The sequence below is a fragment of the Podarcis melisellensis genome (genome assembly GCF_964234715.1).
Source record: "Podarcis melisellensis genome assembly, chromosome: 12".
Taxonomy (NCBI): domain Eukaryota; kingdom Metazoa; phylum Chordata; class Lepidosauria; order Squamata; family Lacertidae; genus Podarcis; species Podarcis melisellensis.
In genome coordinates, this window is record NC_138544.1 from 59,180,280 (window position 1) to 59,193,532 (window position 13,253).

The following is a 13,253-nucleotide window of genomic DNA, read 5'->3' on the forward strand; positions in this document are numbered from 1 at the left end:
TTCCGGTGGATTTCCCCAAAACTTTCCTCATGGCCCAAAAGTCTGGTCTTCTGGGCAAGCGGGTTAGGTGCAGAAGAGCTTCCCACCCATAATAATTGCACAGCCTGAAATTGATCGTATGCGATCAAATCCTGCAGTCTGGAAGTTCCCTCATGTTACATGGGAGGAAGGAAGTCTGGAATCAAGGTGGGAAATGTTAAGTTGTGGAGAGAATATTATGAAAATGATTTACAGGTGGTACATGACACCAGTCAAGCTTGCAAAAATTTGTCATTTGCCCGATAATAAATGTTGGAAATGTAAAGAAAATGAAGGCACATTCTTTCACCTTTGGTGCACGTGCCCAAGGATTAAGGCTTTCTGGGAAATGATTTATAATGAAATGAAAAAGGTATTTAAATATACCTTCCTGAAGAAACCAGAGGCCTTTCTCCTGGGCATGGTCGGCCAATTGGTGCCAAAGAAGGATAGAACTTTCTTTATGTATGCTACAACAGCAGCAAGAATACTCATTGCAAAGTACTGGAAGACACAGGATCTACCCACTCTGGAAGAATGGCAGATGAAGGTGATGGACAATATGGGACTGGCAGAAATGACCGGCAGAATCCGAGACCAGGGAGAAGAGTCGGCAGAAGAAGACTAGAAGAAATTCAAATACTGTACTATTTACAGAAATATTGTAAAATTAATGAATGCTAGAACGATGTTGGATAGAAATTAAGCGGTTTCCAGCTGTAATGTTTCAAGAGATGGAAAAAAAAGGTTTAGAAGCAGGTTAAAATTTATTGATAAGGATTTGCTGAACTAACAATCTGAATTGGAATACAAAAAAGGGAGGTATGAGGAGGTCTGGGAAATAAGTTAATGGAAAATAAGTTATGAAAATTTTGTGTGTTTTTAATTATTTTTATTTTTGTATTTTTGTATTTTTGTTTTTGATTTTTACTGTATTAATATTGAAAACCTTAATAAAAATCTTATAAAAAAAGGGAAATGTTAAGTTGTGGGCGAACATATCAGATGACACAGCGATTCTTCCAAAGCAGCTCTTTATTTGTAAGCTGGAACAGAACTAACTGAGGAGCTCAGTCAGCCTGCGTATATAGAGCTCCAGAACAATGTAACTGTTGCCATTTTCTAAAACTATCCGATCACTGAATGTCACTTTCAATCCTTCATTTGCATACAAACTATCCAATCACTGAACGTTACGTCCGATCCTTCATTTGCATAACTATCTACACTATCCCCCTGCTGGCCCAGGGTGAGAACATCAGTACATAACAGGAAAAGCTTCAGAAAAAGGTCCCCAAAATGGTCCAAGGGATGGAGAGACTATGAGGAATGGTTGCAGCATTTTTTAGTTTAGTGAAAAGCTAAGAGGTGACATGACAGCAGCTCATAAAATTCTGCGTGTCCTGGAGAAAGCAGATGGAGAAAAGGTTTTCTCCCTCTGTCATCACGCCAAAACCAGGAGATGGATGTTGAAATAATCAGCTTAGTTTAGCTCTGCACTTCTTCACGCAGCGCGGTTAAACTATGGAACTCCCTGCTGTAAAAGAGGATTGGGCAAATTAAGGGAGGAGGAGAAGGCTGCTGAGAGCTAGCAGCCATGATGGCTGTGCTCTGCCTCTAGGGACATTGGCCTGATCCAGAAGGCTCCTCTTGTGTTCTTATGGGCTGTTTTGTCAAAAGACAGACAAAGGAACCCGCAGCAGGGAGGAAAAGGAAGCATCAGGAGAGGGTTTGCCACCCGGCACCAAGAGAGCTTTATGGGAGAGCTGGACCATAAAGAAGGCTGATCACCGAAGAATGGATGCTTTTGAATTGTGGTGCTGGAGGAGACTCTTGAGAGTCCCATGGACTGCAAGAAGATCAAACCTCTCCATTCGGAAGGAAATCAGCCCTGAGTGCTCACTGGAAGGACAGATCCTGAAGCTGAGGCTCCAAGACTTTGGCCACCTCATGAGAAGAGAAGACTCCCTGGAAAAGATCCTGATGTTGGGAAAGATGGAGGGCACAAGGAGAAGGGGACAACAGAGGACAAGATACCTGGACAGTGTACTGGAAGCTACCAGCATGAGTTTGACCAAACTGCGGGAGGCAGTGGAAGACAGGAGTGCCTGGCGTGCTCTGGTCCAGGGGGTCACGAAGAGTCGGACACAACTAAATGACTAAAAAACAACCAAGAGGGCAGTGGGATTCCTTCCTAAGCCTGGCCAGGGATTGCCATCTAAGTCCAAAGGGGAAAGTCTCTCCCCTTCTGCACACATTCTCCTTCCAAACCATCTGATCAGAGCATCCGTCTTGCCTCTCTGCAGGAAACTCTGCTTCCTTGCGGTGCATTTTGGGAAGCGTGGTCTAGGTTTTGGGTGCAGCATGTCCAGAACACCCCTTCCTTATCGGGTTATTTTATCCAAAGGGCATTTGGACACATGACAGGCAGGCTGAAGTCCTCTCCTGCATTTATTTCCCAGGGATCAGCTCCCAACAAAATCACATGAGCAGGAAGCAACTGCACAGTGCTTTGGGACATTTAACCTGGAGCAAAAGGGGCGCCAGTCGGATGGCCTCCTCCCCCAGCCTGCCTTTAGCAGCGCAGCAGCTTGGCAGGCAGGAATCCAACTGGCAAAGCTCCCCTTCATTTTTTTTCTCCATGTCAAAAATAGGCCGTGGACTAAATTTCAGAAGGTGCTATGAGAGGGGCTTTGGGAATGAATGTGGTGTTCCAGGAAAACAGGAAAGACTTATCTTGGTGTTCCTTCTTGAACGTTTTATTTTATGTTATTGTGGTTTTTTTGGAGTGGGGTAAGAAATCTGGATTTATTTATCTTTTGAAGGACATGGGATTCAAGGTCAGGCAAAAGAACGGATCTAAAAAGACTAGGTCTATAACACTGCGTGGATGCATCCCTCCAGCTGATTTGCGTGTTGAATTCCAGCACGACAACCTCAGGGAGACTGAGCCATTGGCAGCGGTGGTAGAGTGGTTAGAGTCATGAGGACCTTAGCAGGTGACAGCCCGCAGGATCAGGCCAACATCTCATCTGGTCCAGCATCCTGTTCGCACTGTGGCCAACCAGGTGCCTCTTCTGGGAAACCCACAAGCAGGATTCGAACACAGGAGCAACTCTCGCCTCCTGCGGTTTCCAGCAAGTGACCTTTCCACTATACAGTTCTAGGATTCCTGGGCACAGCCAGGATTTATTGGGGGGGCAGGGCTTACATGGGGTGGGGGCAGAACCAAGTTATCTGCGAAGCAATTGGTCAGTTATTTAAGTATTTTGATTTTGATTTTCTTGATTATAATATAATAATAATAATTTATTATTTATACCCAGCCCAACTGGCTGGGTTTCCCCAACCACTCTGGGTGGCTTCCAACAAAATATTAAAATACAGTAATGCATCAAACATTAAAAGCTTCGCTAAACAGGGCTGCCTTCAGATGTCTTTTAAAGATAATATAGCTGCTTATTTCCCTCATATCTGAAGGGAGGGCGTTCCACAGGGCAGGCGCCACCACCAAGAAGGCCCTCTGCCTGGTTCCCTGTAACCTCACTTCTCACAATGAGGGAACCGCCAGGAGGCCCTCGGTGCTGGACCTCAGTGTCCGGGCAGAACGATGGGGGTGGAGACGCTCCTTCAGATATACTGGACCAAGGCCGTTTAGGGCTTTAAAGGTCTATAATGGACCTTGGCCAGCAGAACAGCTTATTTTTTTTACGCCCCCCCCCCCAACACGGCAGGGCTGGCTTGCCAGGTTTTGCAGTAAGTGTAAGTCAACACACTGCCAATCTAAAAAGCCCCCAGCGTGTTGCAAGTGAAAAGCCCTAAAATTATCTAACTGATCACGGACCATAATGAAGAGATGGGTTGATGGTGGGATCCCTAACCCCAGCACAAGCATCTATCGCGCGTAACATTTCTTGCACCTGAGAACCTGGGATGGAGTCCACCAGATCTCCTTCTGCCAACCTCAACAATCTGCTAGTCCCTAAGGCACCAGAAGATTCTCTCTCTCTCCCCACCCCAGATTTCTGTCCTCTATCTCATACCCTCCCACATTTATCAGATGAAAATAGGGACGTTCTTTTCAATATTATTCTTATTCTTATTCTTTTATTTATACCCCACACATCTTATTGGGTTGCCCCAGCCACTCTGGGTATATAAAACATAAACATACATTTGTTGTTGTTGTTTAGTCGTTTAGTCGTGTCCGACTCTTCGTGACCCCATGGACCAGAGAACGCCAGGCACCTCTGTCCTCCACTGCCTCCCGCAGTTTGGTCAAACTCATGCTGGTAACCTCGAAAACACTATCCAACCATCTCGTCCTCTGCCGTCCCCTTCTCCTTGTGCCCTCCATCTTTCCCAACATTAGGGTCTTCTCCAGGGAGTCTTCTCTTCTCATGAGGTGACCAAAGTATTGGAGCCTCAGCTTCAGGATCTGTCCTTCCAGTGAGCACTCAGGGTTGATTTCCTTCAGTATGGAGAGGTTTGATCTTCTTGCAGTCCATGGGACTCTCAAGAGTCTCCTCCAGCACCAGAATTCAAAAGCATCAATTCTTCGGCAATCAGCCTTCTTCATGGTCCAGCTCTCACTTCCATACATCACTACTGGGAAAACCATAGCTTGAACTATACGGACCTTTGTTGGCAAGGTGATGTCTCTGCTTTTTAAGATGCTGTCTAGGCCTGTCATTGCCCTTCTCCCAAGAAGCAGGCGTCTTTTAATTTCGCGGCTGCTGTCACCATCTGCAGTGATCATTGAGCCCAAGAAAGTAAAATCTCTCACTACCTCCATTTCTTCCCCTTCTATTTGCCAGGAGGTGATGGGACCAGTGGCCATGATCTTCGTTTTTTTGATGTTGAGCTTATGTAAACATACATAAAAGCATAATAAAATATTGAATATATACAATAACATAATAAAACATGGAACATTAAAAAAAACACAGGAGAGAATGGTGTTAGACCACTCCCAAACAAGGAAATAAGTAACTGTAAAACCTTTAGAAGACATCTGAAGGCAGCCCAGTATAGGGAAGTTGTTTATTGTTTTATTATGTTTTTATATATGTTGGAAGCCGCCCAGAATGGCTGGGGAACCTTTCAGCTATTATTATTATTATTATTATTATTATTATTATTATTATTATTATTATTATTATTATTATTATTATTATTTGAATAGGACGTCCCTATTTTCACCGGAGAAATGCCGGAGGGTACGCGCTTCTGCTCTCCTCCTCAATCCCCTAGTCCTTAAGGAGCCCCCGATTCCTCGTGCGCGCGCAGCTGCTTCCAGCTGGCTCCCTCCGCGCGCGCCCCTCGCCGCCTTGCAAGCCGACGGAAGCGCGAAGCGCTGAATTGCAAAGCTCTTTCTTTCTCTCTCTCTCTCCACCCCCCACACCCCCCCGAGCCCGGTGCCTGCTGGGAGATGTAGTTCCCCTCTCCGTCCGCCGAGCAGGGCAATCCGGCGGCGCGCACGGCCAGCAGGCGGAACCAGCCCGTTTTGCAAAACCGCCTCTCTCCTTCTCCCTTTTTTTGCGGGGGGGGGGTCTTTGCAAGCGGGATCGCGGGGGTGGGGTGAGGGGGTGAGGTGCAAGCTTTCTCCCGAGGAGCCGGCCCCGATCCTTCCGCGCGGGACCCCCTTGGGGCGTAGGGCCCGGGTGCGCGCACCTTCCCTTTCTGCAGACGCGCGCTCGGCGGGGTCTTGCTTCCCACGCCCCGCGCACCCACAGTTTTTTGGAGGGGTGTTTGTGTGCGCGCGCGCGCGCCCTTCCCTCTCCTCGCGCAGCCCAGGATCGGGCGCAGTGGGCGCGCTGCGGAGCCTGCCGCTCCCCCGAGGATCCGGGCCCACGGATGGCCGTCGGGGCTGCCGCGCAGGTAAGGCGGAGGCGGAGGAGTTCAGCTGCTTTGATGTGGCCGAGAGGCAATTAGTCCTCATTTGCATGTCTTCCGGGCCCCAAATGCCACCCAGGGAGGAGGAAAATCAGCCCTCGGGGGGCAAATCTTCGGGAGGGGCGCCCGGGGGGCACAGGGGTCGTCCGGCAGAGGAGAAGTGTCAAAATAACCCCCTCCCTTTTTGGTTCAAAGTGCACATGGCTAAGGCCACGATCCTGCACCAGTCTCCTTGCAATGAATCCTAGAATGGTAGAGTTGGAAGGGACCCCGAGGGTCATCCATTCCAATCCCCGGCAATGCAGAGTCTTTTGCCCAATGCAGGACTCGAACCCGCCACCCTGAGATTAAGAGTCTCGCGCACAACCAACGGGGAGCTTTGCACGGCGGAGCGTCCCAACGGGGTCATGGCCTTAGGGTCAAACTTCTGCAGAGGGGCAGGAGGAGACCCGCAGGGGTCACCCAGCCCAGCCCGCCTGGCAAGGCAGGATTCGCACCTGAATCATAGAAATGTAGAGTCGGAAAAATCGCAGGTCAACGAGCCCAGGAGACACAGATTTGAGGCGATCCGTAATTGAGAATTTCCATTTGGGGCCACCAAGTTTTGTCCTTGCTCAGGGCACCATATGAGCAAAGTCTGTTGAAAGGGACCCCCTGTGTCATCTAGTCCACCCCCCTGGAATCTTGGCTAAAGCATTCCTGACAGATCCAATCTCTGCTTCAAAACCTACAAGGAAGGGGAGTCCACAACCTCCCAAAGGAGACCTTTCCACTTTGCCCTCAGAAAGTTCTTCCTGGAGCCAGAATCTCCTTTAAGTTGAATCTGTTGCCAGTGGGGCAGGCAAAAAGAAGCTCAAAGAAGCTTTAGAAGTAAAAAAACTGCCACTTATTTTCTCTGCGGTGAACTGCAGGAAGCTCTGGGTTTTCCCTGCTTTCTGAAACCCTTCGTTCTAACCTTCATGCGTCACGGGTGCAACGGCTCGTTAGTTTGGGGCCATGAATAATATTTTATGCAGCAGTCGGGGTGCTTAAATGGAAAGGGAATCTTGATTCGAAGGCACTTTTTAAAGCAGGGGTTTTTATACAAGCGTAGCATAAATCAGTTGTTTGCCCCGTGCTCGAGGGTGCTTAATTATATGTCTCTCTCCAGCCTGTCATTATGAATATTGCTGTTTTGCTCAAGGGATATTTCAGGTGGGGAGTTGGAAGCCAACCACTGTTCAGGTGTCCTGGGCGATAATAACCTTGGCATTTACTTAACTCGTGTGGCGTCTTCTCATCACGAGGCTCCAGCTCAACCGAACAGCCGCTTGCTGTTTATAAAGCGAGATTCGGCAGAAGTTGGGCGTTGAACCCCATTCCCTTTGGGAAAACATGACAGATCACAGTTCCTAGGAAGCTCATTTCACAGCCTTTTTGTACCTTTGAGGATCTAAGCCGTGGGGAGGCAAACTGAGGCCCAGGGGCCGGATCCAACCCAATTGTCTTCTCATTCCGGCCCGCGGACAGTCCGGGAATCAGCGTGTTTCTACACGAGTAGAGTGTGCCCTTTTATTTAAAATGCATCTCTGGGTTATTTGTGGGGCATCGGATTTCCTTCATTATTATTTTTCCAAAATATAGTCCGGCCTCCCACAAGGTCTGAGGGACAGTGGACCGGCTCCCTGCTGAAAAAGTTTGCAGACCCCGATCTAAGCTTTAACTTTCTGTAATGGTTTTATTTTAATATTTCCTATGGGTAAAGAGATGGCTTTGCAAACTAAGGCCCAGGGGCCGGATCCAGCCCAATCGCTTTCTCAATCCGGCCCGTGGACTGTCTGGGAATCAGCGTGTTTTTACATGAGTAGAATGTGCCCTTTTATTTAAAATGCATCTCTGGGTTATTTGTGGGGCATAGGAATTCGTTCTCCCCCCCCAAAAAAAATACAGTCTGGCCCCCCACAAGGTCTGAGGGACAGAGGACCGGCCCCCTGCTGAAAAAGCTTGCTGACTCCTGCTCTTACCATTACCCCCTGGCTTTTTGTGAAAGCTGCCTGGACTCCCTGCCTGGGGATATGGTGGGATATGCAAAAATCCAAAGAAAATCCATGGCATCGTTTGGATTTGACCCAGGCAGGGCCCACTTAACAGTCGTTGGCAGACCAGCTGCAGAAATACTGCAAAACACATACAAAAACACTCAGATTTGTTTTAAGGATTTGTTTTAAGTTTTTCATCTATGCTAAGTCTAAGTTTGTTTTGTTTTTTTAAAAAAAAGTTTAACCACATCAGTTAACAAACATGGATACATATGCTATAATGTTATTGTTTTTAAGGAAATGATTATTTCTCTCCTTCCAATAAAGTACAGCAGAAACGTTGTCCACATATAAACAGTTAACTTGTTAAACCTCACAATAATTTCATAATTACCTGTCTGTGTATTTCTAATAGTACTGTATAACCAAATCAATAATTTTTGATATAACTGTAAAAACTACTCTGGAAATTTATTATTCCAAAAATGAAACCTTCCTCTGGTTATAAATATTAATATTATCCTAGCAAGAATGAGTCTTTCTGTAAAAAAAAAAAAAAAAGATTTAAATCAAGTCTTATTGACTAGTGATTTAAATCAAGTCTTACTAGTGATTTAAACCATGATTTAAATCAGTTTGATTTTAATCAAATCCACCCTGTTGCAACACATCAAAACATCAAATATACAGCTATCCAGAATGAAAGAAATGCAAGCTTCAGGGAGGATATTTCAGGTCCTTCTCTTAAGGGTCATCTTCCTTTTCCCAGTCACCAACCTGTCAACCGGTCGTAAAATGTGCCTAGCACCCGGCTGATTTCTCACCCTGCCTACCTCGCCAGGTTGTTGTGGGGGTTAAACAAGGAGCAGGTAGAACTACGTGTGCTGCCCAGAGCTCCTCGAAGGTTATGGAACCAGGAGCTGGAGGAATAGCAGAGCTGAGATTTCCCAGTTTCCGCCCCAGCTCAGGGGTACCAGTACAGATCATCATCAGAATAAGAATTTTATTTATACCCTGCTCTTCCTGGTTCAGAAAACCGGGCTCAGGGCAGCTAACAACAAATTTAAAACACTTAATCGATGCAACAAAAAACAGCATAAAATACAGTTTAAAACATGAATAACAATAAATTCAAAAATCAATTTAGGGGGGAAATCCATCCAATAAACATTAAATGATCCCCAGGGCTAGCTGGCTAAATTAGTCCCATTTGGGCCAGTGAGGAGACCAGGGGAGAATTAGCTGTGGGGTCTCAGAGAGGGTAATCTTCATAAAAAGGGAGAGGGAGGGAAGGAAGGGGAATAAAAGATCAGGCTAAGTTCAAATTGAAAGCCAGGTGGAATAGGTCTGTCTTACAGGCCCTGCGGAAGGAGGTTAAATCCTGCAGGGTCCTGGTCTCTTGGGACAGAGCATTCCACCAGGTCGGAGCCATCACTGAGAAGGCCGTGATTCCTGACTTGCCCCGTGCCCCTTGCAGGTGCCAGTGCGGTGTGAGGACGCGTCCCTGTATCTCGCCCCCGAGCGCTGGAAGGAGTGGGCAGCGCATGAGGACGCCATGCGGGAGAATTACGGCGCCACCATCGCTTTGGGTAAAACAAGGATGCTTTTTCCGCCCTCCTCCTCCTCCCTGCCCACAGCCTGAATTTATAATCCAAATTTTCCCCATAACCCGATTGTGTTTCTTCATTGTGCAGACACAGGTGTTCTAAGCATTTATGTATTTATTTGAGACATTTGTATACAGTGGTCCCTTGGTTCTCAGACACCTTGGTAATCAAACAACTTGGAACCCAAACACGGCAAACCTGGAAGCAAGTGTTCCGGTTTGCATACTTTTTTCAGAAGCTGAAAGTGCTCCGTTTTGAGTGTTACGCCGAGGTCTGTCTGTTTTTCCTATTTAGTTTGCGTTTTTGTAGCTCTTTTAGTTTTGTTTTTGTGACTGTGTGCAGCCCAGTTCAGCTACTGAATGATGGATTGCGTGACTGCAGTACATTGTTTATTGCTTTCAATTTATGGATCAATGGTCTTGTTAGATAGCAAAAATGTGGGATTGCTGTTTTGGGGGTTGTTTTTAAAAGTCTGGAACGGATTAATCCCTTTTGCATGCCTTTCTATGGGACAGCGCGCCTTGGCTTTGGAATGCTTTGGTTTTGGAATGGACTTCCGGAACAGATTAAGTTTGAGAACCAAGATACTGCTGCAATTTAGTGAATTCAACAAGGCATTTTGAGGAGGAGCAAAGCCATTCACTCTGAACAGAGATACTACTGAATCTGCCCCTTTGGTCCTTACCGAAGAGTCAGAAGCCAGGATAATCTACGCTTTCTCTCTTGCAGGATCGCCAGTCACCAAGCCCGAGATGGTTGCCCAGATTGAGGAAGGCGGCCCGCTGCTGCTCAATGGTCAGGGGGATGTCCAGCCCAGGGAGCGGTCGGATGCTGCCAACACAGGTTAGAGACACCGGCAAACCCTTATTGGCAGAAGTGTGTTGCTGGGTCAAGCGCCCTCTTATAATGGCCAGTGGGATGTTGGCCATCTAAGTTGGCAGCCCTCACTACCTCCTGTGGCAGGGAGTTCCTCAGTCTAACCCAGGGGTAGGCAACCTAAGGCCCGGAGGCCGGATCCGGCCCAATCACCTTCTCAATCTGGTCTGTGGACGGTCCGGGAATCAGCGTTTTTTTACATCAGTTGAATGTGTGCTTTTATTTAAAATGCATCTCCGGGTTATTTGTGGGGCATAGGAATTGGTTTATTCCCCCCCCCCCAAAAAAAATAGATAGATAGATGATGATAGATAGATAGATAGATAGATAGATAGATGATAGATAGATAGATAGATAGATAGATAGATAGATAGATAGATAGATAGATAGATAGATAGATAGATAGATAGTCTGGCCCCCCACAAGGTCTGAGGGACAGTGGACTGGCCCACAGCTGAAAAAGGTTGCTGACCCCTGGTCTCACCCTCCGCTGTGTGAAGAACTTTCTTTTATCTGTCCCTCATACACAGGCACCATCTAAATATTTTTTGGACCTCCCCTCTATACACTGATTTGTCTCCACCTGTTATTAAACCCATTATGGTGGTGTCATCTGCAAACTTAATAATTGCAGTAGACGGGTCAGATGATACACAATCGTATGTGTACAATGAATACAGGTAGGGACTTAGCACACATCCCTGTGGTGTGCCAGTGCGGATTTTTAAGGAATTAGATGTTACATGTCCAATCCTCACTGTTTGTGTCCGATCTATCAGAAATATCAGGGATGATTAGTCACACCCTGGCTGGCACTTTCTTGCTCTCCTGCACTTGGGCAGAAGATATAGAAGCAAGTTTAGTCGCACCAACAGGGTAAAGAACAGCTTCTCTCCGCGGGCTGTTAGGCTCCTGGGTTTGGTGGGTGTGCGTCATAAACGAGGGGAATTAAGACTAAGAGAGCTGAGTGGGGGGTGCTTGTGTAATCTCACTGTATACAAATTGTACAAGTGACAACAAAGTATTTCAACTCATTCAGTTTCATCGCATCCCTGCAAGTTCTAGCGTTATGAGAGAGGGAGAAAAAGCTTTCCTCTCTCCGCTTCCTCCAGTCTGTGAATAATTTCACAAACTCCTCTCGTGTTGCCTCTTCCTCGAATATTCTCCAAACTAAAATGGCCCAAACGCTGCTGCCTTTTTAATAGGGGAATTGCTCCGTCCCCAGGATAATTTCGGTCGCCCTTTTCCACCTTCAGGGTTTCCAAGGCCCCTGAGCCGTTTATTTACCTCCGTGTCCTGACCAAAGTGTGGCTTTTATTCTGTTTTTCTCTCCCCTCTGCAGGATGCGTCTCTCTGGAGACTGAGGATGCCAGGAAGAGCGAAGAGCAGCGAAGGGCCGGGGAGGAGCAGAGGATGAGAGGAGAAGCCCCCAGAGGCCCAGAGAGAGGTGAGGACTGTAATTTATTCTTATTATTGCAACGCGATGTGGGGCTTCCCTCACCCCTGATCCAGAAGCGGCACTCAGTGTGGGATGCTGCAGCACAATCGCTGGCCTTGTTGGCGTATGAGGTCTGGGCTCAGAGACCGGCACCGGCTGCCGATCTGCTCTGGGGCCGAGTTCAAGGTGGTGCTATTAGTATACAAAGCCCTTAACAACTTGGGACCAGTTTAGTTTCAAGATAGCCTTACCCAATAAATGCCCGCTCGCAACTGGCACTCCTAACAGGTGCTACAATATCCTATACAGTGGTACTTCAGGTTAAGTACTTAATTCGTTCTGGAGATCCGTTCTTAACCTGAAACTGTTCTTAACCTGAAGCACCACTTTAGCTAATGGGGCCACATGATTTCTGTTCTCATCCTGAAGCAAAGTTCTTAACCCGAGGTACTATTTCTGGGTTAGCGGAGTCTGTAACCTGAAGCGTATGTAACCCGAGGTACCACTGTATTGGGAAGCTTTTAATGTTTGATGTTTTATTAAGCTTCTGTGTTTGTTGGAGGCACCCAGAGTGGCTGGGCCAACCCAGTCGGATGGGCAGGGTACAAATAAAATAATAATAATAATAATAATAATAATAATAATAATAATAATAATAATAATATCCCTGTGCCTCCTGAGGGAGGGATTAATTCTGCACGGTGTCTTTTGCCGTTTATCTTTATTGCAGGTTCACAAGTTCTAGTGTAATGGAAGAAGGAGAGAAGCTGTCCATTTTCTCCATCCCACGCTTCATTTTATAAGCTCACTTTAAAAAATGAAATAAAATCCTCCAAAATAAAATAACCTCATGCGGATAAATAATGAAATATCCCACTCTAACTCAGGAGGCAGTGTTTAGGCAATGCATGAAAAATAACAACCAAATAATGTAAGTTCTTATACCAGAATACTATTTGTCTAGAAGGCGACCAACAGTTTAAGTTAACCAAAAAGTTTATAAAGTGTGAGGGGTCCTCTATTTTCATTTTTAGCCATATACAGTGGACTCTTCGGTTACTTACTGCTCTGGATACATAACTTTCAGGTTACGAACTCGGCAAGCCCAGAAGTGTGTGTGTGCATGCACAGAAGCGCTGCCTCTGGTTACAAATTTTTTGGGGTGCGCACGGACCCCCAGAACTAATTAAATCCGTAACCGGAGGGTCTACTGTACTGTATTATTTCATAAATTTCTATCAGGTCACCTAAAAAAACCCAAATGCTGCCACCTTTAGGGCATTGTTCCATCCCCTTTAACCTTTTCCAACTCCTCGATACCCTTTTTGAGGCGAGGCCACCGGAACAGCACACCTTATTTCACCATAGATCTGAACGATGGGATTGTGAACACAGCATCTG

The 13,253-nt window shown here is 46.5% G+C and overlaps 1 protein-coding gene across 1 annotated transcript in view; it reads left to right on the top strand.

Moving 5' to 3' along the window:
- Nucleotides 1-5,491: 5,491 nt before the first annotated feature.
- The window catches only part of LOC309353355 (zinc finger protein 250-like), a 15,412-nt gene continuing 7,650 nt past the window's right edge, over nt 5,492-13,253 (top strand). The window contains exons 1-4 of the mRNA XM_081882766.1: nt 5,492-5,898; nt 9,409-9,520; nt 10,268-10,381; nt 11,757-11,861. Of these exons, the coding sequence (XP_081738892.1) occupies nt 5,875-5,898; nt 9,409-9,520; nt 10,268-10,381; nt 11,757-11,861 (355 nt within the window). The 5' untranslated portion in view covers nt 5,492-5,874. The remainder of the gene's footprint in view (nt 5,899-9,408; nt 9,521-10,267; nt 10,382-11,756; nt 11,862-13,253) is intronic.